The 25,432-nt window shown below is 43.8% G+C and overlaps 1 protein-coding gene and 1 long non-coding RNA gene across 2 annotated transcripts in view; one reads left to right on the top strand and one right to left on the bottom strand.

Moving 5' to 3' along the window:
• Nucleotides 1-1,935: 1,935 nt before the first annotated feature.
• Nucleotides 1,936-8,163, bottom strand: LOC118846399. The gene is made up of 3 exons (XR_005010191.1): nt 8,032-8,163; nt 3,163-3,204; nt 1,936-2,739 (listed from the first exon to the last, which is right to left on the bottom strand). It is a non-coding gene; the product is annotated as an uncharacterized LOC118846399 (long non-coding RNA).
• Nucleotides 8,164-15,010: 6,847 nt separating this feature from the next.
• The window catches only part of FGF12 (fibroblast growth factor 12), a 262,211-nt gene continuing 251,789 nt past the window's right edge, over nt 15,011-25,432 (top strand). Inside the window, exon 1 of the mRNA XM_036754914.1 lies at nt 15,011-17,901. Within this exon, the coding sequence (XP_036610809.1) occupies nt 17,703-17,901 (199 nt within the window). The 5' untranslated portion in view covers nt 15,011-17,702. The remainder of the gene's footprint in view (nt 17,902-25,432) is intronic.

The raw sequence follows: 25,432 nt of genomic DNA, 5'->3' as shown, positions 1-25,432 counted from the left end.
CAAACACAGAACAATAATGGAGACTCTGAGAGGACTTTAGAGGTCTTCCAGCCCAATTTCCTTATTTTAGAGATGAGGAGAGAGACCAGGGAGGGTAAGTCACTTTCCTAGGGGCGCGCAGATAGTAAGGGATAGATTGTAGTTCAAATGCAGGCTCTCTGACTCCAAAGCCAGCAATGCTGGCATGGAGATCTATTTTGTATTTGCTTTGAGGTTACTGACTCTCAGTCTATAAGCCTCGGTTTCCCCATTTGTAAAATGAGGGAGCTAGACTAGATACAGGCCAGGGTCTCAGCAGGCTCTAAATGTTAGCATCCAATCCAGGCACTGTGAATTTAAACCAATGCCCTGAGGGAATCAATAATGGCCCTTTTCTAAAGACTGTTTATCCCTAAACCAGAGTGTATTAGGTGCTCCAGCAAATTCTGCAACCTAACCCTGGGCCTCTATTTGTCTCAAAGAATCTTGGAAGCAGGAAAGGACCTTGGAAGCCTTGGAAGTTTCACTGAGGCCCCAGGATATTAAGTGGCTTGCCTAAGGTCATCTAAGTAATAGGATGCCAAGGTGGGATTTAAAGACAGCTTCCCTCATTCCAGAGCCCATCATCTTTGCAGTATACCACATTGCTACTTCAGTAATTGGGGTAGAGACATTACTTTTGCTTGGTCAGTGAAGGCACTGGAATGGTTCATGGTAGAATTAACAGCTCAATCAGGCATTTTAAAAGAAGGGGCTTCAATATATGGAAATAGATTGGAGTGTGGGGCGGGGGGGGGGGGGGTAAAAATCCGTTCTAAGAATGGGAAACAGCATAACTCAATGCACAGAGATAGGAGAGGGTAGGATGGGCATTCCTTTCTGTAACTATTTAATGAAGAGATGGGAGGGGTGTGTTTTGTTGTTCTCATATGACTTTATTTAAGAAAATGCATAGATGAAGCCATAATCTAATCCAAGGGTGGCAACCCCACCCCTGATCTAATCCCTCAGCTAATGCAGGGAATAGTCCATCTTCGCTTTTGCATCATGTATCATTCTCATTTATATTTTTTATCCACAAATTTCCCCGTAAAGTATCAGACCTAAAGATCCAACCATTCTTCTAGATCTTTCGATATTGCAAAAATGCCAGCTGCAGCACTCTGGCTGACTGTCTGTTATCCCTATGTCTTACAGCATGTCCAGTCTTCCGCCTTTGCTTTGGATTCGTAACGTTGTTTTTAAATGATGATCTTCATGGACAAGTACTCATTGGGGACATGTATAGCCCCTCTATTCCTTCCATGTATACTTCCATTAGACTTTGGTATTGAAAAAGTGGGTCTTTTCAGTAAGAAAGAGGGAGAGGGAGGGAGAGACAGTGGCAGAGAGACAGAGACAGGTAGATAGGCAAAGAGAGACAGTCTTCTATAATTTGCTGCTTCTAAATAACCTTCACCTTTAAAAACAATGACCTTCAAAGTTTTTTTTAAAAGATGAAAGAAAACTCAATCTACTACACAGAACCTCAGCTGAGAGGCAGAATGTTACAATACAAAGACCTCTAATTTGGAAGTCAGAGCTTTGAGTTCAAATCCTGCATCTGACACATCACCTGTGTGACCATGGACAAATCATTTAACCTCATTGTACCTTAATCTGCTCACCCGTAAAAGGAGGAAATCGTATTAGATGACTTCTGAGGTGGCTTCCAGATCCAAGAGGCTATAATTAGTGGACTTGAGTAGGATTTTATTTGGAATTTCTTTCCTCAAGTCTAAGTTTAAGCTCTTTTGGTTTCATTAAAAACAATGCGTTTCCCAATAAATGACACTGTTTGAGTTTTCAAAATAAAATTGACTTGTACTTACAATAGCAGGTGTGGTTCTCCTGGGTGGCGACAGTGGCTGCGTCTCCTACGTGAGCTCCCAAGTCCGGTGGCTCTACAGGCTGAATTCAGGAAGCTCTGCTTTGTGATTCTGTTCTGCGCCTGTTGTTTGAAGCCAAAGCTGATGAAGCTTAAGTCTTTCTCAGATATTTGTTTGCTCAATAAGATACAACTTACTCAAAGTAACTAGTAGTATACACAATGTAACTGTCTCTTCAGTCAACAAATGTTTCTTGACCTTCCCTATCTGAAAAACCCAGAGCTCGTTACTGTGGACATGCCTAAGGAAATGTCTAATACAAGAATGCTTCCCTCCAGAACCCTCAAGCCTCTCAATGCTTCAAAACTTAAAGCTCATACAAGCTGTAGTAATCAGAAATCTTGAAAGCTTGTCCAGCTGGCTGGCAATGTTTTCTGAAAGTGCCTGGCACCCTCCGATTAAAGGGTATTGACCAAAACCCAAGCAGCCCTTTTAATCAGAGAAGTTAAATGACTTCATTGGGATTCTCACCAAAACATTTTGATAGTGCAAATGATTAGAACTGCCTAAATAGAGAAAAAACCGGGTTAGAATAGGGATGCAGAAAATGTGATCTTTGGCAAAATTTGCTTATTCTCTGTCTGGTCAGCACATTTGGCATAAAGACCTTGGGTTCAGTCTGATGACAGGTGAAGTAAGCATGAAAGAGAAAACCAGTAACTTTTAACCCTGGCTGAGAGAGGGAGTAAGAGAAAGAGACAGAGAGACAGGTGGACAGGTGGACAGACAGAGAGACAGAGTCTTCTTCAGATTGCTGCTTCTAGATCTCCTTCCCCACTTCTGGAGTGTCTTGTGCTCCAAATGAGCCACAGCTGTTCCAGAGCATCAAAACCTGTCAGATATTGATAAACAGATATGCATTAATCCTCACAGATGTATTAATAAAATCAGGTAATAGATTCTAGCCAACATTTATCAGCAGTAAGAAACTTTTAGCCTCTGAAAACACTGTATAACATCACAGTTCTGAATGTATATGTGTTCTCTTAAGAAGCTGGGTGTGGTGGCGCACATCTGTGATCTCAGGCACTTACAGGTTAAGACTTGTACATCTTTTGAGTTCACGAATTTGGAACTGAATGGGACTAAGCCAATTGGGGGTCCACACTACCTTTGTCATCGTTATGGTGAGCCCCTGGAATGGGGTTCACCAGGTTGCCTGCAGAGGAATAGACTGTCCTGGGTCAGAAATAAAACAGGTTAAAAATAACAGGTCAGAAATAAAAAAAAAAAAAAGTTAAACTTCTGTGCCCACCTGATATGGTCCTCCATCCTGGGTGTGATATAGAGACCTAGACTAAAAAGAAAAGAAAAAATATGTTATGCACTCATATACAGCCCTACATATGAATAGACATGTTGTCATTGGCCACTTTTGTGAAGATGGAACTGAGGTAACCTTCGCATTCTGTCTGGGCAGATCAGAACATCAGGGCAGAACCATGCAACTCCACAGTGCTGTATGACGCTTGTTTATAACAGGAGTTGGCCAACCTTGGCGCAGGCATCGAATCTGGCCTGCTGGATGCTTTCATAGGGCCTGCAAGGTGAGAATGGTGTTGAAACATGTTAAAGAGCCTGGAGTTGGCCCACCCTGGACCTACAGTAAAGGAGAGTCATTACATGGTAGTCACCTAATGGAAATCTTAGCATGTAAAAGCTTAATATCTTCGATAACATGGCAAAAGAATGTTAAGAGATTGAGCTTGGAGACCAGATGTGCTGGAGACAGATTAGTCTATGAAGAGATGCTGAATAGGCCTTGTAAGAAGGGTGGTTAAATTTAATACAACAAATATTTATTATCTGCTAACTATGAGGAAGGCATCCTACTTAAGTGAAAGAGTGAAACAGAAACTAAAACCAATTCTTTCCTTTAATGTGTTTATATTCTAGTGAACAATATGACACTGGAGTTTTGAGCACAAGAGTATCATATCATATAAGTATTTAAGAGATTAAATTGTCAGCTGTATAGAGGATGGACAAGAGAAAAGAGATTGGAATCAGAGAGAACAATTAGGAGGCTATTACATTAGTCCAGATCAGTGGCTAAAATGGTGACTATTAAAGGGTAGAGATGGATATTGGACATAAGAGACTGTGTAGATTTAGCACAGGGCTAAGGGGAAATAAAAGAGATGGGTAGGTCAAAGGTGACTCTGATGTTGTGAACCTGTGTAACTAAAAAGATAGTGGCATCCTCAATAGAAACTGAAAGCTTTGGAGAAGGGGTAAATTACGTTGCTGTATATAGATGGATTGTCATCATTATGAACTGGATCCTATGGGATCACAAATGGCTGAAAACTCAGTGAGATAAACCAACGGTCACATTTTCTGCACAGGCACAGATAAAACAAAGGAGAAATTCATTGTTCAGCATTGATGATTTCCTCCTATTGTGTAATGAGAGTACAAATGTGATCAAATTAGATCATGTGTGAGAAACATTTTGGAAATCTTAAAGCACTATGTAAATGTCATTGATAATGAAAATTGGGGCATGAATGAGCTGATGGTGTTGTTGCTGATGATTCTGATCTGTGACTATAGATACGGTATATAGGCACACAGACACACAGACACACACACACACACACAATTTTTTTTCAAGGAATCCATTTCGTACCAATGTGACCATAATTGGACTGAGATAAATCCTATGCTAGGTTGTATAATGCCATCTCCAGCTCTTACTTCTTACATGTACCTTCTTTACTTTCCTAGAAACATTCAGGTAAATTATATTCATAATGCAAGCATAGGCACAGCAATCCCTTTAGTAACAGGAAGCATCTTTCCTCCAGGTTTTTCCAAATTCCTGGAATTCTAATCCCTAAATTACGGTAGATTGCACCCTCTTGCTGCCTAATGGATTGTTCTTTGTAAGCATGGGTGGGGTCGGCATCTTAATCTTCAGGTGAGTCAATCACCTTTTGAAAGCAGAGACAGAGGCTGGACAGGGAGTATCTTTCCCACTTCTGTTCCCCAAAATCTTTTCAAGAGATACTTTTGGAAATTGGTCTTGTTCCCTCTTTTTATAGCTCCCCAGGAACTGCAACATTTCTTAATTAGGAGTTGTTCTCATGAGTTAGCTTTTCAATACCATAAATTCTCTCCTCTTTGGCTGCACTAGCATTTTTTCAGAATGGAACTGAAAGTCCTCTCATTTGTACCTGCAGGGACAAAGTACTCTGATATAAGAATTAAGTGTGGGGGCCACATGATGCCTACATTTCACATGAAAGATTAAAATTAGATTCAATGTAACTGTTTCTTTCCTCACTAGTAGATCAAAAGGGTTTGAGATGAAATTCCATAGTTCTGTTCAAGCTGCTTGTTGTATCTTTAAAAGTTATGTTTTTGTCACAAATTTAAATTCAATTCATTTAGAGATTCTTAGGTGAAAGTTGCTGTGTAGGAGAGATGTGACATTCGCTATGTTGGATGTACATTTGTGTATTTATTTTCATAAAGTTATACTTCATACATTCATTTCAATGATTCTGCATGTCATCATCACCATCATCTTCTCCAAATGCAGGAGGCAGTTTGAGGTGTGTCATCATAGCTAATAATATAAAGGATGCTCACAAAAGATTGCGGTATTTAACAAGCATTGCACATTCATCACTTGATATAGGCTTTCTGGAGCAGACGTTTAGATGTGGGCTCTTTCTTTGCAATTACAAGCTCAAATTAGGAATAACAAGAAAATCCTAGCGCAAGGGGAGTTACTAATCACTCCTAAAGATGGTGACAATGGGATACAAAGAATAAACTTGTCAAACTACTTCAAGTTCAGTTGTGTCCCTTCCTAGCTTGTGGGGACAGGCTTCACATCACTCTTCAGAGAGTGTCATTTCCCTTTTCTCATGTCGTTCTCCTCTCCCTCGGTGTGTGTAGTGGTGCAGAAGGAATGGCGAGCTCTAAGCAGGACCCTGGAAAATTTAGACTGAGCCAAGGAAACAAGGCTGTGTGATGTTCACCACTATTTCTTTACCAGATGGAAAAACAAAAGAAAAGGTGTAATTAAATGACCTGGAGACTGAACTATGGAAAACTTTTCCCACATGCACAGAGATATAAAACATTCTTGACAGCAGCATGGTGTAGTGCTGAATATAGTAAGAGCAAAGTGTTGGCTTTGGTGTCAGATAATCTGGATTTAAATCCCAGTTCTGCCAGGTGGTACCTGAGTGACATTGGTCAAGTCACTGCTGTCTGGAGAGCCATTCCTATATCAGTAAAATGGAGACATTAGATGAGAGGATTTCTAAGCTCCCTTCCAGTTCTAACACCCTGCAGTTCTAAATGGCTTAAAACTTGTAGTCAGAAGCTTTCAGTTTGGCTCTGTTCTGCCAATTAGGGTCTCAAAGACCCAGTTTCTTTATTTGGAAAAAAAAGAGGATGCTTGTATAATCTTCATTTGGTGATTCTTCTCTCCTTTTATCTGTCTTTGTATCTCTCTTGCGTATTTCATTTTATCCAACTTTGTATAATGATTGTGAATATCTTTTATCTCCATTTAGCTAAGCTATGGTTCTTTAAAGGCAAGAATAAGTTTCTATTATCTCTGTGTAGTGTGATAGGGGGCTTTGTCTTCAGAGAGACTGGGTGGCTAGCAGATAGAGAGGTGGCTTCAGGGCCAAGCCAAGAGTTGGGTTCAAGTCATGCCCTTGATGCATCCTGGCTGTGTGACCCTAAGGTAATCACTTAACCTCTACAGATTCGGTCAACTTTCTGAGACTGGAAGTTACAGAGCTGAAATCTACTGGGCAGAGTGGCAGCATACGGAGCTACAATAGGAAAGCATTCACCTGAAATCTGACTCTAACCTTTCTCTGGAATCACAGATATTTGGTCAAGTTTTACTGGATTGAAATGCATTTAAATGAAGGTTATCGCTTACTGTTAAGCATCCAGGATAACAGAGATATCCTACTGAATGCCTATATTAGAGGAACATACTTTCTATTCTTTGTCTCTGTTTAAATGATCCCCAATACAGGCATTTATTAAGTACCTACAATGTTCTAGGGGCAGGGGTGGGGAACCTGTAGCCTTGAGGCCGTGTGTAGCCCTCTAGGTCCTCAAGTGTGGCCCTTTGATTGAATCCAAACTTCATACAACAAATCCTCTTGATAAAAGGATTTGTTCTGTTAAACTTGGACTCAGTGGAAAGGCTGCATATAAGGACCTAGAAGGCCATAGGCTCCCTTCCCCTGTCAGCACTGTAAAAACAAAGATAAAAATGAAGGTTTTTGCTGTCAAGGAACTTAGAGATAATATGTTTATACATAATGAACGTACGTAACAAGTATATAATCTATCTGCCTGCCTGTCTGTCTGATCTATCGCTGTCACTCTCTTAGACCTATGATTTGATTGTCACGGGGAACTCTTGTTGAGGAAATGTTTCTACCAGTCTCAGATAGTGCAAGCTCCTCCACTTACAGTCATTGAGAGCTGTCTAGAGAATGAGAGGCTTAGTGACTTGTCCAGGATCACATGAATCAGTAAGATGAGGCTTGAAACCAGGCATTTCCTGACTAAAAGGCCAGCTGCCTATGTATTCTACCGTACTGGGAAGGGAAAGCTCCCTGAAGCACTGCTGAAGACCATGTAAGGGAACTTTTAGAAGAGGTCATGAGCAGCTGGGGGAAGGCTAAGGATGGGGAGGGGAAAGAAGTCTTTTTTTATAGAAGGGGGAATTTGTCCTCTGACAACAGTCTGTTCTTCAGTTTGATTTGTTACTAGCTCTATCTCTTATATCTCTTGGTTTTAATTCTCTCCAGAAATATGGCAAGTTGCCTTTTATCTCTGAAGCTGCAGGGGATGAATTCTTTATCCACAAGAATCTCCTATCCCAAAAAAGAGCAAGGTCAAGCACTGCATTCGTTCATCTTTACTTTTTGATCTATAGTTCTCCCCCTCTGCTTTGAACAATACGATAATAATTATTGATAATGATGATAGAATGATAATTATTATATTATTTACATACATATATAGACACACATATGCATACACACACATATATATGTGCATATATACATGTATACATGCACACACATATGACAAATGAGAAATTCTGGCTGAGAGCTTACAAGTGACTTACCTAAGGTCACATAGGTCATGTCTGAGACAAGATTCAGGTCTTTTTCACTTCAAGGCCAGCATTGTATCCACAATGGCAGGGAGCTACGTACCATGGAACATTCCACTGAATCCAGATCTTGACATCACTTAGCCATTACATTTGTCCTGAAAAGATAGGAACTATTAATTATTATCTGTTCCTAACACAGACATAGATGTGCACATACATTACTAGTAGGCAACAAGCAGACAGAGTAATTCAATTCTTCTTTACTTTTCTTAAGGTTAATCCTTCTTTTTAAGGTAGTACAATAGTTCTTATGCTCAGCAGTAATTGAAAAGGCATGTAGATGCCACACAGATCTGTTTCAAAAGTACCGTATTTTGTAGCAAGCACCTACCTATAAGGAATCAGTGATAACTTTTTTTTTCTTTTCCAGATTTTATCTTTTTGGAAGGTCTTATTTTAACTACTATATTCTGTTATACTTAAACATTGAACACTAAATTTTAAAATTGATAATGTACTCTTTAGCCTAATAATGATATTTGGAAACTGAGAGACTCTGATTTTAATTTTAGTTTTACCATTGACTCTATGACCTGAGGGAAGCCAATTGACTTCCCAATGTTTGGTGTCCCATTACAAAAATGAGGATAATAAGTATGCCTTATCAATCATACCAAAAAGGTTGGAAATTAGACAACATAATCATATCTTTTTAAGTTTTGATGTAGAGCCTTTGTCCTGAGTAACTCAAATTGCTTTCATCTATCATAGCGTCTTCTAAGTGCTCAACAGCAATCTTTAGCAAGAGGAGATGTTTTAAATTTGTGCAAGTTCCTATTTTTCTGAACAAGATGAGATAAAAATCCAATTCATACCAACTAACAATCACATGCAGTGTCTCAAGTATCATGCTAGACATAGTGGGAAACAAACAGGAAATGATAATCCATTCTCTTCAGAAGTTTATTATCTATTAGGGGTACAGTGGGGGATATGACATGTACAGTGATTAATATAAAACATTGTAAGGAGTAAAGGGTCCAGGGATAAGCAAAGGACTTTAGCCAAAGTATTCTAGTCAATATTTAGAGGGAAAAAATAATTTATGCTTTCATTATCAAACATTTTGAAAAAAAAACTTTCCTCCCCCCCAAAAAATTATTTTGCTTGGTTTGATTAGCTCTTTCGGGAGCTGACTTTAACTTAAGCCTTCATTTGTAAATACAATTTTAGGTGATCTCTACTGGTGATATTTGGAGTAGGGACAAAGAAACTTTTCAATCAAACCTATACCTGGCACTTATGCAGTATCTTTCAAATTTTGATTCTCAAAACAATCCTTGGGAGATAAGTCTTACAGCTAAATTATCCTCTTTTTTACAGATGAGAAAACTGAGGTGGCAAGACTTTAAGTGATTTTGCCCATTGACTGGGTGTCTGAGGCAGGATTTGAACCAATGTTGTCCTGAGTCCAAGTTCTAGATACTACTAGACCATACTAACAGTGAAAGTTTCTAGAGAACAAAAGATAAATGTTACAATTGGTTCCAGTCCAAGATACCATATCTCTATTTCTGGATGTCACAAAGATAGAAACCTAGAATTAGCTGTGACTTGTGATGAATGTGAAGCCCAACAAATTTTTTTTTTAAGCTGGTTTGAGGGCAAGCTGAAGATTAAGGAAGAGAAAGAAGTGATGCTCAGTGGGAATGAGGCAATAAGAACAGATTCCAGCAAGTCAATACTACTCAACTCCTAGTTTGCTTCTATGTTCACTATCCATGAGAATGATCTACAAACTATAAAGGATAGAACAAAAATGGTTCATCTTCCTGCCTAACCAAGATATGTGAGGAGATAGTAGGAGAGCATAACACTGTCCTGAGTGAGTTTGTCACTTAGTCTGATAAACCTGAGAGAACTCGTATGTGAACAGGGAACTTCAGTTAATGGAGTTGTAAGGCACCTTAGAGGTGATATAGTCTCAGCCCACCACCCCCTTATCTTTTAGAGCAGAAAACTAGTTTCCCCCAATTAGGAAGTTTTTGATGCATGATTTGAACCCAGACCATCAGTCTATTGATCTCTACATTATCATCATTTGAAAAAATAGAATAACTTGCCAAAGGTGATCAAGTTAGGGATAGCCAGGATATGAGAGTAGGTCTTCTGACCCCAGATTCAGTACACTTTGTATTCTAACACATGGTCTTGATTTAGAATATTAAAGAAATTATGGAGAATGACAGTAGGACCTGGCCTGGAGTCAGAAAGACTCATCTTCCTTAGTTCAAATCTGGCTTCAGACACTCTCTAGTCATGTGATCCTGGGCAAGTCATCCAACACTAGCTGCCTCAATCTCCTCATATATAAAGGAAATGACAAACCAGTCCAGTATCTTTGCCAACAAAACCCCAGACAGGATCATGAAGAGTTGGACATGACTGAAATGACTCAATTTAACAATTAGAGTTGTCCCAGTGGGCGCATTTGTCCTCAGTGTCCTGAGGCACTAAACTACCCAGCCCGGGAGAATTTCAGGTAAAGACAGTTTGACAGCCTTTTGGGGAATGATATAGAGGTGTTCTGCCTCTCAGGAGGAAAGGATTTATTAAGCCCCTACTGTGTGCCAGGCATCATGCTAAGTGCTTTCTAAGTATTATTTCATTTGGTACGACCCTGGGAGGGAGGTGTCCTCACTATCTCCATTTTACAGATGAGGAAACTAAGACAGAACTTAAATGATTTACTGAAGTCATACAGCAGGTAAATGTTCAAGGCACAACTTGAACTCAGGTCTTCCTGACTCCAGGCCCAGCTCTCTATCCATGGTGCCTACTCACTGTCCAGAACCAGCTAACCTCTGAAGACCTCACAGAAACTGAGGTATGATTCCTCACAACATGTTGTGCCTGATTCATCTTCCTCAGCTTCAGAATGAAGTTAATGATGGGATAAATAATCCAGATGGATAAATAATTTACATTAGAAAGCCAACCTGAAAATCTACAGCTCCTGTAATTCTTAAATGAAACAGCTTATCTGATAGGATACAAAAAGCAACACATCCTGTTAATAGAGATTTTTGTTTTGGAGAAAATACTACTCTTCTCAGTCAGTAGAAGTGAAGGGTTTTTGTTGTCAGTAGAACTATGTACATATCAGTCTGTTTTACATACCCAACTGGGCTTGTCAGAATGTAGGAGAGATTGTAAACATCTGTTTAAATGGCAGTTTTTATCTGATCCCCCCCCCCCCCCCGCCATTTTAAACCTTGAGATATGTTCCATTGGTTACCTGGTGATTCAAGGTCAACATTGCCTGCAGAACTGAGAAACCAAGTTGATTATATGAAGGATGAAAAAGCAAATGCTGTTTAAAATGATTTTGATTCCATAAGACAACAATAAGCCTAGTGTGAGGTTAGAGGAAAATTGCTCAGATTTGAGGCAGCTGGTCAAAAGGAAAGCAGTCTCAACACTTCTCAGTATCCAGAGAGTAATATCCAGATTTCTGTGAGAAACTGTCCCTTTTTACCTCCACTTGGCTCAGAGTGGAGGGGGGGATAGAAGATGGTAGGTATGTTCATTCCCTGTGTTCTTTTCTAGGCCTTCAGTTCATTCCTTTCAAGTGTCTTTCGCTACTGTTAACATTTTGGTTTTCTCATAAAAATTGTCCAGTCTTTCTGCTCAGTTGGCCAGCTGTGAATTGGAAGAGAAGGCTTTGCTTTATCAAAGACAGAGGGGCCTCAGCAAGCCAGTCTGTTCTTGTCTTACTCTAAACTCAGGGATGAATTCTGTTAGCCAAGTAAAATAACTTTCTTTGCTGAATTTGGACAAGTCTTTAATTGATAACATCCATATGGTGCTACCAGTTGGTTTTAAGCCCCCACTCATATGTACTGAAATGCATTGTGTCTCATTTTTGGCAAAATATACTTTAGCAAAAGCTATTGTCAGAACACTGTGGGCCATTCCACTCATTCTCATTCAACCGAATCAAGCTGGTACAATAGTCTGGTCAATGAGAGCTGGGGGTTTCTCCTCCTTGTTTACCCTGGAATGCACTGAATGTGCCCTCGAAGATCCTCATTCTTAACTTGATCCCCTTCTAAGAAGCTGTCAAACTAATTATGTAATTTCCTTACCCCAACTGCTAGCCTGAGACTCATCTGGTTCAAATTGCCTAGAAAGCCGGTATCTACACAACTTCGAGCCTAAGCGGTTCCACAAGCAAATTCTCACTGCTTTCCTTCTATGCAAATGCACCCTTTTCCCCAGGCAAACTCTTGCATCTGCATGGTAACTGATGGTCTCCACTAAAATGACAGCTCTTTGATGGTAGGGGTTTTATTTTTTGAAGTCCAAATGCCATCTCACTCCCCCACCAAGAAGCTGTTATCTGTTGTTGTCTGGTCATTTAAAGTCATGCCTGACTCTCTATGACCCCATTGGGGGTTTTCTGGTACAGGAGTGGTTTGCCATTTCCTCCTCCATCTCATTTTACAGATGAGGAAACTGAGGCAAACAGAGTTAAATGACTTCCCCAGGGTCACACACCTAGAATCTTGCATGTTGCCTTGTGTGGAGTAGGTGCTTAATCAATACTTATTGAATGACAGTGGTTGAATTGGGTTCTACATTCCAGTCAGAGTCTATATGTGTGTATGTATGTATGTATTTATGTATGTATGTATGTATTTCTAAAATGTCAGGGTTGGATGGGCTTCTTGAGGCAGGTAAGTGGTGCTGTGGATGGAGGGTTAGGTTTGGAGGTAAATAAACATTCTTTCAAATCCTGACTCATATACTTCTTGACTATGTGACCCTGGGCAAGTCAATCCCTCTAAGCCTCACTTTTCTGCAAACTGAGGGAGAAAACCTTTATTGTCTCCAAGGACCTTTCCAGATCTAAATCTATAATCCTATCAACTCCCCCCCCCCCCAACCTGTAGTTCAAGGAGAGTATTGTCTTCAACGCACATCCAACATCCACTTGAAGACCTCTAGAAGGAGCTCAGCACTTCCTGAGGCACCCCATTCCACTTTTGCACTGCTGTAATGTTAGGAAGTTGGTCCATATTATAGTGAGCTAACATTTTTCCTCTTTATGTTCCAGTCTTTACTTCTGTCCACTGGTCCAGGCAGAATGAGTTTAATCCATCCTTCCAGAGCAGCTTCTCCATGCTTGAAGACAGCTCTTCTACATGCTTCCTTCCTTTCCCCTAGCTTTCCTCAGAGCTAAACATCTTCCATTTAACTGATCTTCACATGACATGCTCAGGCTCCTGAATGTATGTTCAGGCTTGTTAAAGTCCTTCATATATGATGACCAGAACTGAACACACCACTTGCCATGTGCTCTGTTTGTCAGAGAAATCCTCCAGACAGTTTAGCAAATGAATTTGGATTCTCTCTTGCTGATGGCCCTCAGCATCATGTTTCTGCTGGGTAAAGAGTGAGAATAGATCTTGCTGTATCTACTGTTTGTATTTACTGGGCAAGTGGCCATCATGTGACACAAGAGACATAGAGGCTCAAACCCTTGTTCTAAAAGAAACCAGAATGTATACTCAGGAAGTCAGAGACCAATTCTAGGGACTTTAGAAGGACTGTATCAGGGGAGGTGAGAAGGCAGATGAGTTCTCCCATGCTCTGCCCAAATCTCAGAATAGGAAAGAACCTCAAACTTCAGACATCGGTAGGTTATGATCCAGTCTCTGATTAAACCCAGGCTAGTCCATTGATCTCTAGTTCTTATTATAAGGATTTCTTTTTCTCCCTTTCAACCTCAAAAATCAATCCTAGATTAAATTCTTTACAGTTTCTACATACTACTACTGGTTTTACTCTCTGAGGTCAAAAGCAGAGGGTAGAATCTATTTCATTGTCATGTAACAGCCCTTCAAATTAAAAAAAAAGTCTCTCTTTCATCCTGAACCCAGCAATGTCTTATACTCTCCTCTTTCCAGGCTATCTACATATCTTTGAACGGGTCTTCACCATTCTTATTACTCTCCTCTTGGTGCCTGGTCTCCTCAACAACCTCCCCATATTGTAGTGCCCAGAAGAACACACAATACTTCTGATGCAGTTTGACCAACATTGAAAACAGAGAATGACGCTCTCCTTTCAGTGGATTAATTTCTTGTAGTTAATTTTTCTGAAAGCGTCAAGCTTTGTCACAAATGACCTTGGGCGGCACTCATACTTTAAACCCAGCATAGATACACTAGATCTTGGCTTCACATAAAGCTAGAAGGCACTTTTGAGGTGATCCAATCCAACCCACTTCTTTTACAGAGAGAGAAACAGGTGTTGCGATGAGAAGTCACTTGCCCAGGATCATACATCTAGTGGATATTTCAGGAGGGATTTGAATCTCGGTCTTCCTGGATCCTAGTCATTATTCCTTTCATTACACCAGGCTTACCTTAGTTGGCACCTCTTAGTCAAGGAAATCTTCTGTAGGTTCTGGGAGCATCAGGGATTTGAATGACTCTTAGGCTCTGAGTCGCTGCCTTCACTTAGCTGTTCTGAGAAGGACCAAAGGTGGTGAGCTCAGCAGGTGGTCTGAAGGCCACTCAACTTGCCATTCCCTAATACCCAACTGCTTCCCAAATAAAGAAATCGTTAAGTAAGCCGGACTTACCCTGGCTTCTTACTGTGTTTTTCTTTCTCCCTTTTGCTACCGCTCTTTAGCCCCCGCTCCTCCGTCTAATTAACGTTTTACACACAGTAGGTGTTTCATCCTGCAGCTGGGCATGCTGTTCCCTCCCCCCCACCCCCAGATCACACACCCCTTCCGTGACTGCCCAGGGCCCTTTTCTCCTCGGTCTTGGGCAGGGGATGTTTTCTCTCCAATTCGGTATAGGAGGGGACAGAGCACACTGGAACTGCAGTTCCCTAGCTCTGCCTCTGAGAATTTCTCATCCAAACCTCAATCACGTAGGATTGCGTAGAGAGAAGAGGAGAGACAGAAGACACAGAAAGAGAAGGGGGAGGGAGGGCGAGAAGGAGGGAAACACAGGCAGCCGCTGGGGCTGGGGGAGGGGGGAGTGGAAGACCAATGCCATCAGCCGGAGCCCAGGAAGAAAATGGGCCCAGCAGCCCACGCTCGCTCGCTGGCCAGCCGCTCTTGACAGCTGGATTTTAACGCCCTCCCCCCAGTCCCCCTTTTCTTTTTCCCAAGCTGCAAGGAAGAAGTTCGGAAGGCTTTCCCTTTCTCCCGCCCCCCCCCCCCCCCCACCTCCTCTTCCCAATCATTTGCCCCAGCGAGCCTTCTCCGCCTGGAGTTTCCTCTTCTAGACAAGAGCGAGCCCCAGCCAGAGTGAACAGAAGCCTGGAAACCCAGTCAGAGTCAAAGCCGGAGCCGGAGCCGGAGCCAGAGCTGGAGCCCGAGACGGAACCCGAACCTGAGCCAGATCTGTCGCGGGCACCTAGGGGTCTGTCGGGCGGACTGACCAGCCCTTCCTGGGCTCTGACTAATCGCTAGCGACTTAGCCCCTTGTGAGCTAGGCTTAGTCCTGAACTGGACCTCCCGTGCCCACCCGGGGGCGCCGATGGATCCCCCGGAGCTCCGTCTCGGTCCGACGCGGGAATGCCCCTTGCGCTGAGCCGCACCAGCACCCAGCTGCTGCGGGGCGGGCTTGGGGCGGTGTCGGCTGCGGGCGCTTGCGGACGGCGGGGCACGTTAGCTCCTGGGCAGCCTGTGGCCCTTGGGGAGCAAGCTGTCGGCAGTGTCCGGGGGCTCAGCTCTTCCCTGGGTTGACGCGAAGGGCCCGGTGGGCCGGAAGATGATGTGGCTCTGTGCGCTCTGGGAGCTGACGCCCCTGGCAGCCGCCGTCTCAGGCCAGCAGCCGCCAAAGGGCAGGATGATGTGTGCCCGCAGCGTGCCGGTGCCCCGCGCGTCCTCTCCAGTAGCCCCCTCCTCCTTTTCCTCCGCCTGTTTCTGCTGCTCCGGACGCGTGTTGCCTTCCTCCCAGGGCTGGGATGGGGGCTGCAGAACTGTCTGAGCGTCCGCGGCCGCCTGCGTCTCGGATCTAATCCATCGGTCTCCTGGTTGGGCCGATTGTTTTCTGTGTGCAAGCCGGGGACGCTGCTCTGAAACCGGGGCGAAGGGTAGGCGCCGCGGGTGGGCCGGCAGGACGGTAGGCACGGAGCAGGGCCCTCGGGGCGATGCCTTGAACCCTTGGACGCTCCAGAGCCAGGGCCCTCCTCCTTCTGGGCCGACCCATGGCAGGGAAGCCCCGCTAAAGCCGCCCAGGGAGGGGCTGGGCCGCGCTCAGCACCCCAGAGACCCTCCACCACCACCACTCCAGGGCAGAGCTTCTCCACCGGGGCTGGGGTAAAGGGGTCCCCCCCCCCCCCCCGAGCCCTTCTAGACGCTCATTTCCCGAAGGTAGTCCCACTGTACAGGTATAATCCAGGAGGAGAAAGGGATTTCCTTCCTGCAGACTGGGCTCTCTCTCCCCTCCTCCCCGCCCCGTGCCCTCGCCGTGAGGGCGGACGGGCGGTTCCCGGGGGCGCTAGGCTCCCGGGGATCTCCCTCCCCGAGGTCCCTCCCCCCCCTTTTCTTCTTTCCTCCCTCCCTCTCTCCCTTTTTTCCTTGTCTGCACAGCTCGTGGTGAATCGAGGTTCCCACAGCTTCTGGCGCTCCTGGAGCTAGCCCCACAGCTGGTAACAGCTGCCACAGCAACACCAAACCCGGTGAAGCACCAGTACTCGGACCCCATCCGACCTCACTTCGATTTGTGCCCCCTCCCCTTTCCAGCTAGCCTTTGACTTCTAGACGCACGGCAGTCAGGTCCGTTTGGAACCAAACATAAATCAAGCCGTCCACACAAGCACCACTGAAGCCCGGGAGTGGTGGGCGATGTCGGTAGCGCTGGCTGACCTGGGGGAAATGGCTCTTTTGGTCTCGCAGAGACAGCCAGCGGGGACTTAAGTGGCTGCCCGGCTTTTTCTCCCTTCTCAGCTTTGGTGGTTTCTTTTCTACAGGCCCTTATCTTTTACTCACTTTTTAGCTTTTGTTGTTGTTAGCAGGAGGAACGTCTGCCCGCCCCGCGCCCACCGCTTTGTACAGTTTTTATATAGAGTTCTCACTTCTCACCTTTGCTTGGGGTTCAGGGTGCAGCCAGGACCCTCAGGGCAGGTGTTCGGGGACCCGGGCCCGGAGCTGCCTTCTTATTTGGGACAGCATCTCAGTGTACAGAAACTCCAGAGCCGGGCGGGACTCCAGGCAAGCCTGGTCAAGCGCCTTGCTCAGCCTCACCTCGACAGCCGAGTTCCCCGGCTCCAAGACCTCGGGGCCAGCGTGGGGGGACGGGGTGACTCCGACTCTCAGAAAGAACCACCGTTCTTTTACTTTCTGCAGCGGCACTCCGGGAAGTTTACACTCGGATTTACCTTCGTTTTGTCTCCACCAACAAACAGTTTCTTCGTGGTCCCCCCATTGCCCACGGATACAGACTGAATTAGTCTGCTGCGGGGAGCCCCGTTTTCTCTACTGCAGCCAACACAGAGCTTCCTCATCACTGCCTCCCCTTTGCCTAATCGAGGCACTTTCGGGGTCCTGACTGGTCTGCCTTGGATTAGAAGGGAAGGCGGCCAGCCCTCCTTCCTCTCCCGACCCAGGAGCCTCCAAGGGCTGGAGCTAGCTCCCCGACGGCTGAGCCGCGATGGCCGCGGCCATTGCCAGCTCGTTGATCCGCCAGAAGCGCCAGGCTAGGGAATCTAACAGCGATCGGGTTTCGGCCTCCAAGCGCCGCTCCAGCCCCAGCAAGGATGGGCGCTCGCTGTGCGAGAGGCATGTCCTCGGGGTTTTCAGCAAGGTGCGTTTCTGCAGTGGCCGGAAGAGGCCCGTGAGGCGGAGACCAGGTCAGTGGCAGCAAGCGAGCCCCGAGGAAGGAGTCCTTCCCTCCCCCGACCCCCCCCCCCCGCCCCGGGCAGCCTCCTCTTTCTCACCACTTGGGCTCCTAATGAGCCCCTTCCCTCGCCATCCCACCTAGGGTTCAGCAGGCACCAGCAATGAGGAGCTCCGGAGGCCTGGGCCGGGATGGTTCCTTCCCTCACCTTGCCATGGTTTCCCTTCCCAAAGACTCCACTAGCTGCTTCCTCTCCTTGCCCATCCCTCCTGGCTCTGTCTGTTCAGCGTCCTGTCAGCTCATCTCAAGATCGTCCTTTGCACACATTCTCCAGCCTTGTTCCAGGTGTCCCTTTTTCTGTAATCATCTTCCCACAGCCTTTGCTTTCTCTTGAGAGCTCCTCTCTAGCCTCCCCTCCCCCCTTCTGTATTTTGGGAAATAGGTAAGGAGGTGAGGCAGGCAGGCCAAGTGTCGGCGACTATGGGCCTGGTGGGGAAGCCAATTCTGGAGAGGCCAAAGCTAGGCTTTGTCTGTGTCTTCTCCAGTTTCTGGGTTTCCCCTTTCTTAACTTAAATGGCGTTAAATTCTCTAACGGAGAATACGGGAGAGAGTGTCATGGGACCAGAAAGAGCCGTATCAGCCCACTAGTGCTTATTTTAGGCGAAGATGAGCGAGAGTAGGGGTTTGGGAGAATCAAAACAAACAAAATTCCCGCTCTCTTTCTCCCCCCCCCCCGTTTCCCCCTCCCCCATTGCTTGAGTGTGATTACATGGTTTTAAGCATTCCTTTCTTCTGCTTCGACTTCTAAGAAGAGGTCAAAGAAGAGTCTACTGTTTTCGGGAGAGTGGGGGACAAAAAAAGGTTGGCTGGTTAGTTTAACCTTTTCCATTTCTGGTTGCTTTTTATGTTTTCTGTGGGCCGAGGCCAAAACACTTGAATGAGGCAAATACTTGAATGGAGGAGTCAGTTTAAGAAAGTCTAGTAAAGTTAGCTTAAGTTTTAGCTGAGAGATTTTAAAGTATTCAATTATTTCCCAAATTAAGGCAAGTGAAGGCCATGTTTCTTATTTATCATGGACATCTGACGCTAAAATGAAAGAGAGTTATCATTTGATCTCTTCTGTGTTAGTAAGAAAACAGCATCACCGGATTTTAGAGCTGGAAGAAAATTTAGCAATTACCTGAAATAACCCGTTGCTATTATGGAAGAGGAAATTGAGTCTCCGGAAAGGCAATTACTTGCCATTGGCCATATGCATAGTAAAAGAGTGAATGGTGAAGTGAAACCAAAGCTTGAGTCAAAATCCAGTGCCCTTTGTCCTACATCTCACAGCCTCATAAATGTAAACAACTCAACCAAAACAATACCATGGTCTGAATGGTTCCCCTAAACCCTGGAGTTCATTCTTAAACAGTGCTATGTTCCATGGATTTTCCTTTTCTATGGTTGGTAAGACATTGAATAACTCTACACTGTAGTAAAGGAATTGAGGCAAATAAATACTACCCCTCTGTCCGATGGGGCTGCCACTGGTTTTGTGCTTTTTCCTTCTGGTATTCATGGAAAAAAAAAAATCAAGGCTCTGAATTCCCTTGTCTGTATTTCTAACCTGCAGCTATAGCAATTAAATTTAGGAGTAAAGAAATCACACTTCTTTTGCTGGACTCCCCCTTTCACTAACTAGATATCTCCCAGTAAAATAGCACAGAACCTGGGAGAATGGCATCCTGTCATTGGCTGCTTGTTGTACTTCCGTAAGCATCTTTTTGGAACAGTGAATTTCAAGCCACCTTGGAATTTATCCTGTTACTTTTTTTCCCACCTGATCATGTTATCCCTCTCTTCTCATCTGACTCCATGCATATCCATGTGTCTTCTCAGGGAGATTCTTGATGGTCACTTTTCTAGTTGAAGTTTGCCAGATAGAGTAAGATATTCAAAGATATCAAAGCTTGTTAAGACATCCAGAGGACTGGTGCAGCATGTATTTCATCTATAAACTCAGGGATTTAATCTGTTCTCAAACTGGCAAATTTTCTGGTTTTGCTGTGGGGTGCTATTCTTAATACTAACAAAGCAAAATAATGAAACTGTTGCTTTGCTGTCAGCAACCATGATTCACATTGCTTGGGGAGAACCTATTTATAGTGAGCCCAAATCTCCAGACTGGCAGCATGGATCACAGCACCAGACAGGGCTCTTTAATGATTTGGGGGGTGGAGAGGGAGTGAGGGGAGAGAAAACTTGCTAAAATCAAAAGAATATCAAATTCAGAGTGATTCCATGAAGGGACTTTCTTCCCTTTACTCTTGCCAAAAAAAAAAAAAAAAGAACCCTTCATATCCTGGCTCACCTGGAACTTGTCATTCATAAAACCATCTCTGGGTGAAGTACACAAACCAAATAACAAATGGCACAAGAAGATGAAGGGATATGATAACAAATTCCTCTAAGATGCCGAAAATTGTTTGAGTCTAGGTCCTTTGACTCCTAGGTAAGAAGCTTGTTATTTGAACTCAGAGTCAAGTGCAGGTGAAGCAAGTGAGGCCACAATGAAGGGAATTTACCTACTGATTGAGGAAATTCCTGTTCTTCTTACTCACTACCTTGGCTCTCCCAGTCAACCCATCTGTGGATAAGATAGTGACACACAATTATTAGTGAATCTTGGTAAATTATATGGATTCTCTCTGAGCAAAGGTGAAGTGTGGAACTATAACACAAGACCAGGGCAATGTTGATGGCTATGACATTATACTCTAAGATGTCATGTTTTCTTTGTTAATGTACAATATATATATTAAGATCAATGTTTGTTGGTTTGGGGGATAGGAGAGGGCATTTGGGACTGTCAGTCATTCAGACTTTGGAAAGCATCACTTTCAAATCCTGTGCCCTTCCAAGTACCTTGTTAGATTGTGAGAAAATGAACTGCAGGGTATGGGTGCTTGGGATTAGCTGCCTGGATGCTGTTCTGAGCTCTTTCTGTTTAAGGGGAAAGATGGAGGAACAAAATCTAAAAATTCACTTCTGAGCCATAAACTGTCTTTGGAAATATTTGTGTTTGATATTTCTGCATCTCATGATCCCCTGAATCTCAGAAGTCTCTGTTTGAGTATAAAATAGTTATTTTAGAAATGACATTGTGTTTGGAGAACCTATTTAAAGTGAGACCAGATTTCTAGGAAATTATCTAGGAAATTAGTAAGAACTCTTTGGCTACTATAATGATGACCTTCACCATTGGCACATTAATGTTGTCCTATGGCATAAGGACTAACTCATCTCCCCTCTCCCCCCCCAACTTTTACATTGCTGGTGGGTGAGCAAAATGAATGAAAGCTGGTGAAGAGGTAAGCACATTTTCTCAGGGAAATAAAATAATTCCAAGTAAAGTGATAGGGGTGTGTGTGTGTGTGTGTGTGTGTGTGTGTGTGTGTGTGTGTGAAGTAATGTATATATTTTCCCATTAACTGAGCAATTGGGTATATTTGGTCAGGGATTCATTTGGAGATACTATATAGTGGACTGAATGACATTTGAGGTTCCTTCAGAATCTGAAATTCCGTAACTCAATGTGAGGAGAGATCTACCCAGAAACCAAATAGGCATAAAGTACAAGCAACACCATCACATTTGTCTTCATATATGGGATCTTCTTTCCTTATAGATTTTGAGGGAGAACCAATGTTTCATTAGAAACATTGAAAAAAGTTAATTAGAAACCCCTTTTCATGGTATAAGATACATATACTGACAGATCACAATCATTTCTTCAAGCTCCCCAAAAGCTGTGATATATGATCCATACTTTAAATACAGCAAGTAATGAACCTAAATTAAAACCCATTTTGTGAAATTTCAGTGGTCTCATTTATTTAAGCACTTACTCTTTCTACTCAGACAGAGCTTGTTTATCGGCAAAAAATTCTGTGCCCTTTGTGCTTTCCTAGGTAAGTCGGCTTTGGATGGTAATCTTCCTATGCCACATTTTGCTATCAGATGGCCTTTGACATAGCGGATTGAAAACATCACAGACAAGGAGTTGAAGCAAAACACTAGTGAATGGAACTAAATGATCATCATCTGATCTGTGAAAAGGGAAAGATGTTTTCTAAATGGCTTGAACTCTTAGTCAAGGTAGGGCATGAAAATGGGCTTCTCTCTCTGGTGAGGTACATTGAGACTTGGGTTTAAAATTCCCCCTCTTAGAAGTATGACTCATGATTCTGAGCCACAAAAATCAGGAAAATTAAATTCATTTTGGTTTGACATTTATCATTGAGGATTCTTTCACCTCAGAACTTCACCAGAGGGTTAAACTGTTATTTTGCATGGATTTCATCATCCCCTTTCTACAACAGTACATTAAATTCTACAAATTATGTTTCTATTGTAAGTTCCTGTTGTCTTTGCAGCAACTCCCATGATCCCTCGATTCTTTTTATCCCCCAGAAATCCCATCAAGCAATACAGGATTAAAACTTTGAAGTTTTAATGAAGTTAATCTTCTTGAAGACAATTAGAAGACCAATTTGCCAAAATGCTAACAGCCTTAGAGTTTGGGGGAAGGACAAGGGGAACTTGGGGAGAAGAACTTTAGGAGCCAAAGCATGACTTACAAAATCAGGAACTCTTACATCTATTGGTGTTCGGTCACTGTATCTCTCCTTGTCATAGGCATCAAATATCCATAGATTTGGATGTCTCTTGGTAGTGGAGTTCCCAAATTTCTTTCTCTGAAACTGACTGTATTCTACTACACTTTATTTGCTTGTAGTTCAATCCACATTGTAGATATTGTGAAATTTATTACAGGCAGGGTATCGGCCAGCCACCCTGGTGAATGTCCTCCCCCTAAGCACTGCATAGTTGTCAGTGTAGCATAATGCAATTTAAAAAGAAAACAGCACTTCAATGGAGACATGTTGTGGTTTGGGTATCCTCCTTGCCCCACATCAATATAGCTCTGGGGTCATCACGAAATCAATACTGGCCTTGTTCCAGGTGAAGATGGTATATCCTCCTCTCTGACTCTACTTGTCATCCTTGTGGCTTTTCAAATGGAAACACTCCCAACTCCATTGCTACCACTCCCTGAGCTGCTGTCCCTCTGTGCCACCCCCCTCCCCCACCCCAACCCCCCACCCCCCCGAGGGCAGAAGCTGGTTTCCTCTGTGTGTGTGTATACCCAATGAATGCTGATCATGCACAGTGCTTGGCACATGGCAAATACTTAATAAAGTATTTTATTCATTCATTCAATCCTTCATGCATGTAATACATTTGGGTTTCTGAAAGACAGTGGCTTTAGGTCAGGCCATATAAGGATCATGTGAAGACACTAGGCTTGTTTATTCCAGATAAAGGAATACTTGGGAGCACATGATCCTTTCCTCCAAGTGGTTGAAAAGATGCCATATCAATCATATGAATTTCGCATGACCCCAGGTGTTGTGTACATGTATGTCTGTTTCTGTACATGAGCAACTGTATGTGTGGTGTATATGTTTGCATTACTAGAAACAATGAGTAGAGTCTGAAGAGAAGCAAATGTAGCGGGTTGGTCTCTGGGGTGGGGGACACATTCTAAGCCCAAAGAAATGAAATGGACTGCCTAAGGAATCAGGTTGGGAGTTCTCTGTCACTAGATGTTCTCAGACATGTGTTTGGTTGTAGTAGGTGATATGGGAGATGCCTTCAATCTCAGTTTCTGTGATTCCCTGTTTGATTTACAAAAAGGTGATCTGTACTCAAAAGGCCTTGAACTGTTCTCTGGGTGTATGGGTGACTTCAGCATCTGAATAACTCACCTCAAAGAGGAGCAGGCAGCTGGGGAGAGAATCTGGTTAAATGTCCTGGGAGAAGCTAAGCCTGCTCGAAGCAAACCTGTTGCTGTGTGCATTGATCCCAGGGCTCAGTGGGGATGGGGGGAGGTGGGGGAGGGGTGGGAGAGCTGGTGGTAACACAGAGAAGGTGTGTGAGATCACAAGGTCACCTAAATAGGCTGTCCCTGTGGGCCTGTGTTGTTATGTGTGTGCTCCAGGCCCAGGGTTCCAGGTAGGTATCTCCCTCCTTGGATGCCTAGTGCCCAAGAGACTTTGAGGGGAGGTAGCTACTTGTGAAGGGGAAGGGACACTTGGGAGTCCTGGGTCCAGAGAGGTACCTTTTCATCAGCTCAAAGTAAACAACTGCTTTAGATGTTTTGAAAGAGGGAGAGAAGATTGCCAAGCTGAGAGCAGTCAATCCTTGCAGAAGGCAGGCTGCTTGACTCCTTTGATGGTGAGGCCTGTTGGTAAATAGCTGGAGGCCCTGCAGAAGGTCTGTGTGGCCTGGACTGAACAGATGCTTTGGTAGAGGACTAATAGGTTGGAGCTGTGGTAGGGTGTTCATGTTTAAATTCTGGGTTGCCTATACACAGATTATGCATTAACAAGATCTGACCTTTATCAACTTCAAAATAAGGACCAGATTTCCACTGGAATTGGCTCCTTTTTATGGACCATCCTATGAAGAGTTAATTCAAAGGTTGGAAAAGAGGATGGAGGGGAGGGGATTTTGTTTTTTGGTATTAGGAAATATGAGAATGTTTTTTAGGCCATTGTTGCAATTAGAGATTTTAGCATATGAGCCCCTTTCCTTCTGACAAGATCCAGCCTGAATATTATTGGGTTGGGACTTGCTGCTAAAGGATAGGTCTAGTAGTCACTCACTAGCAGGGGCAGGGAATGCTGAGTGTTTATTCCGACTTTCTGTTCACATGGGGCTTCCAAAGTGTAGCATTAACTCAGAAATCCATCTGGATGTGACCTGGTAAGGTCTCTGCCTTGGGGAGTCCTGTCTTCCTTCAAGACACAAGTCAAGTACCCCCTTCTACATGAACCTTTGTTGATTCCCAACCACTAAGCCCTCACACCTAGCTCCTTTCAATTTACCTACTTGCAATGATTTCTATTTATTCTCGTTACAAGTTTTTCTTGAATTTAATTACAGATGCCCCTCTTGCATTCCCTCACTGGAATGGAAACTCTTCCAGTGAAGAGTTACTTCATCCTTGTCTTTGTAATCCTGATGCCCAGCATAAAACCTCATCAAACCTAATCAATCAACATTGATTAAGCACCTACTATGTGCCAGGCACTGTGCTAAGCACTGGGAATACAAAAAGAGTCAAAAAATAGTTGCTGCCCTCAATACTCCGATGTCCGTAGCTTTCATCCCTAAGAATCTCTGGAAGGCAGAAGAGAGAGCCACTGGCTTGAGGAGTGAGCCAAGTCAGGACCCTGGACATCATGACTGTCCACTACATTTATTCTCATGGAAATAAAGGCAGCACCTAGGAAACCCAACACTTCCCCTTTTTGAAGAGGTGGCCCCAGAGGTGAGAGTTCAAGTAATGACCAAGACTGTCTGGGAGGGGCCCTGAGTACAGTGATCAGGAGCAGGGCTCAGGCTCTTGCCCCATCTTTGCCTTGTTGGATATGATATTCAAGTGACAAAGAAAGAGATCTTTTCTCCATGATATCAGAGACAGATCTAGCTTA

Source organism: Trichosurus vulpecula, chromosome 4, assembly GCF_011100635.1.
Source record: "Trichosurus vulpecula isolate mTriVul1 chromosome 4, mTriVul1.pri, whole genome shotgun sequence".
Classification (NCBI taxonomy): Eukaryota; Metazoa; Chordata; class Mammalia; order Diprotodontia; family Phalangeridae; genus Trichosurus; species Trichosurus vulpecula.
Note: the sequence above shows the minus strand (reverse complement) of the source record. Positions and strands in the feature narration are given on the sequence as shown.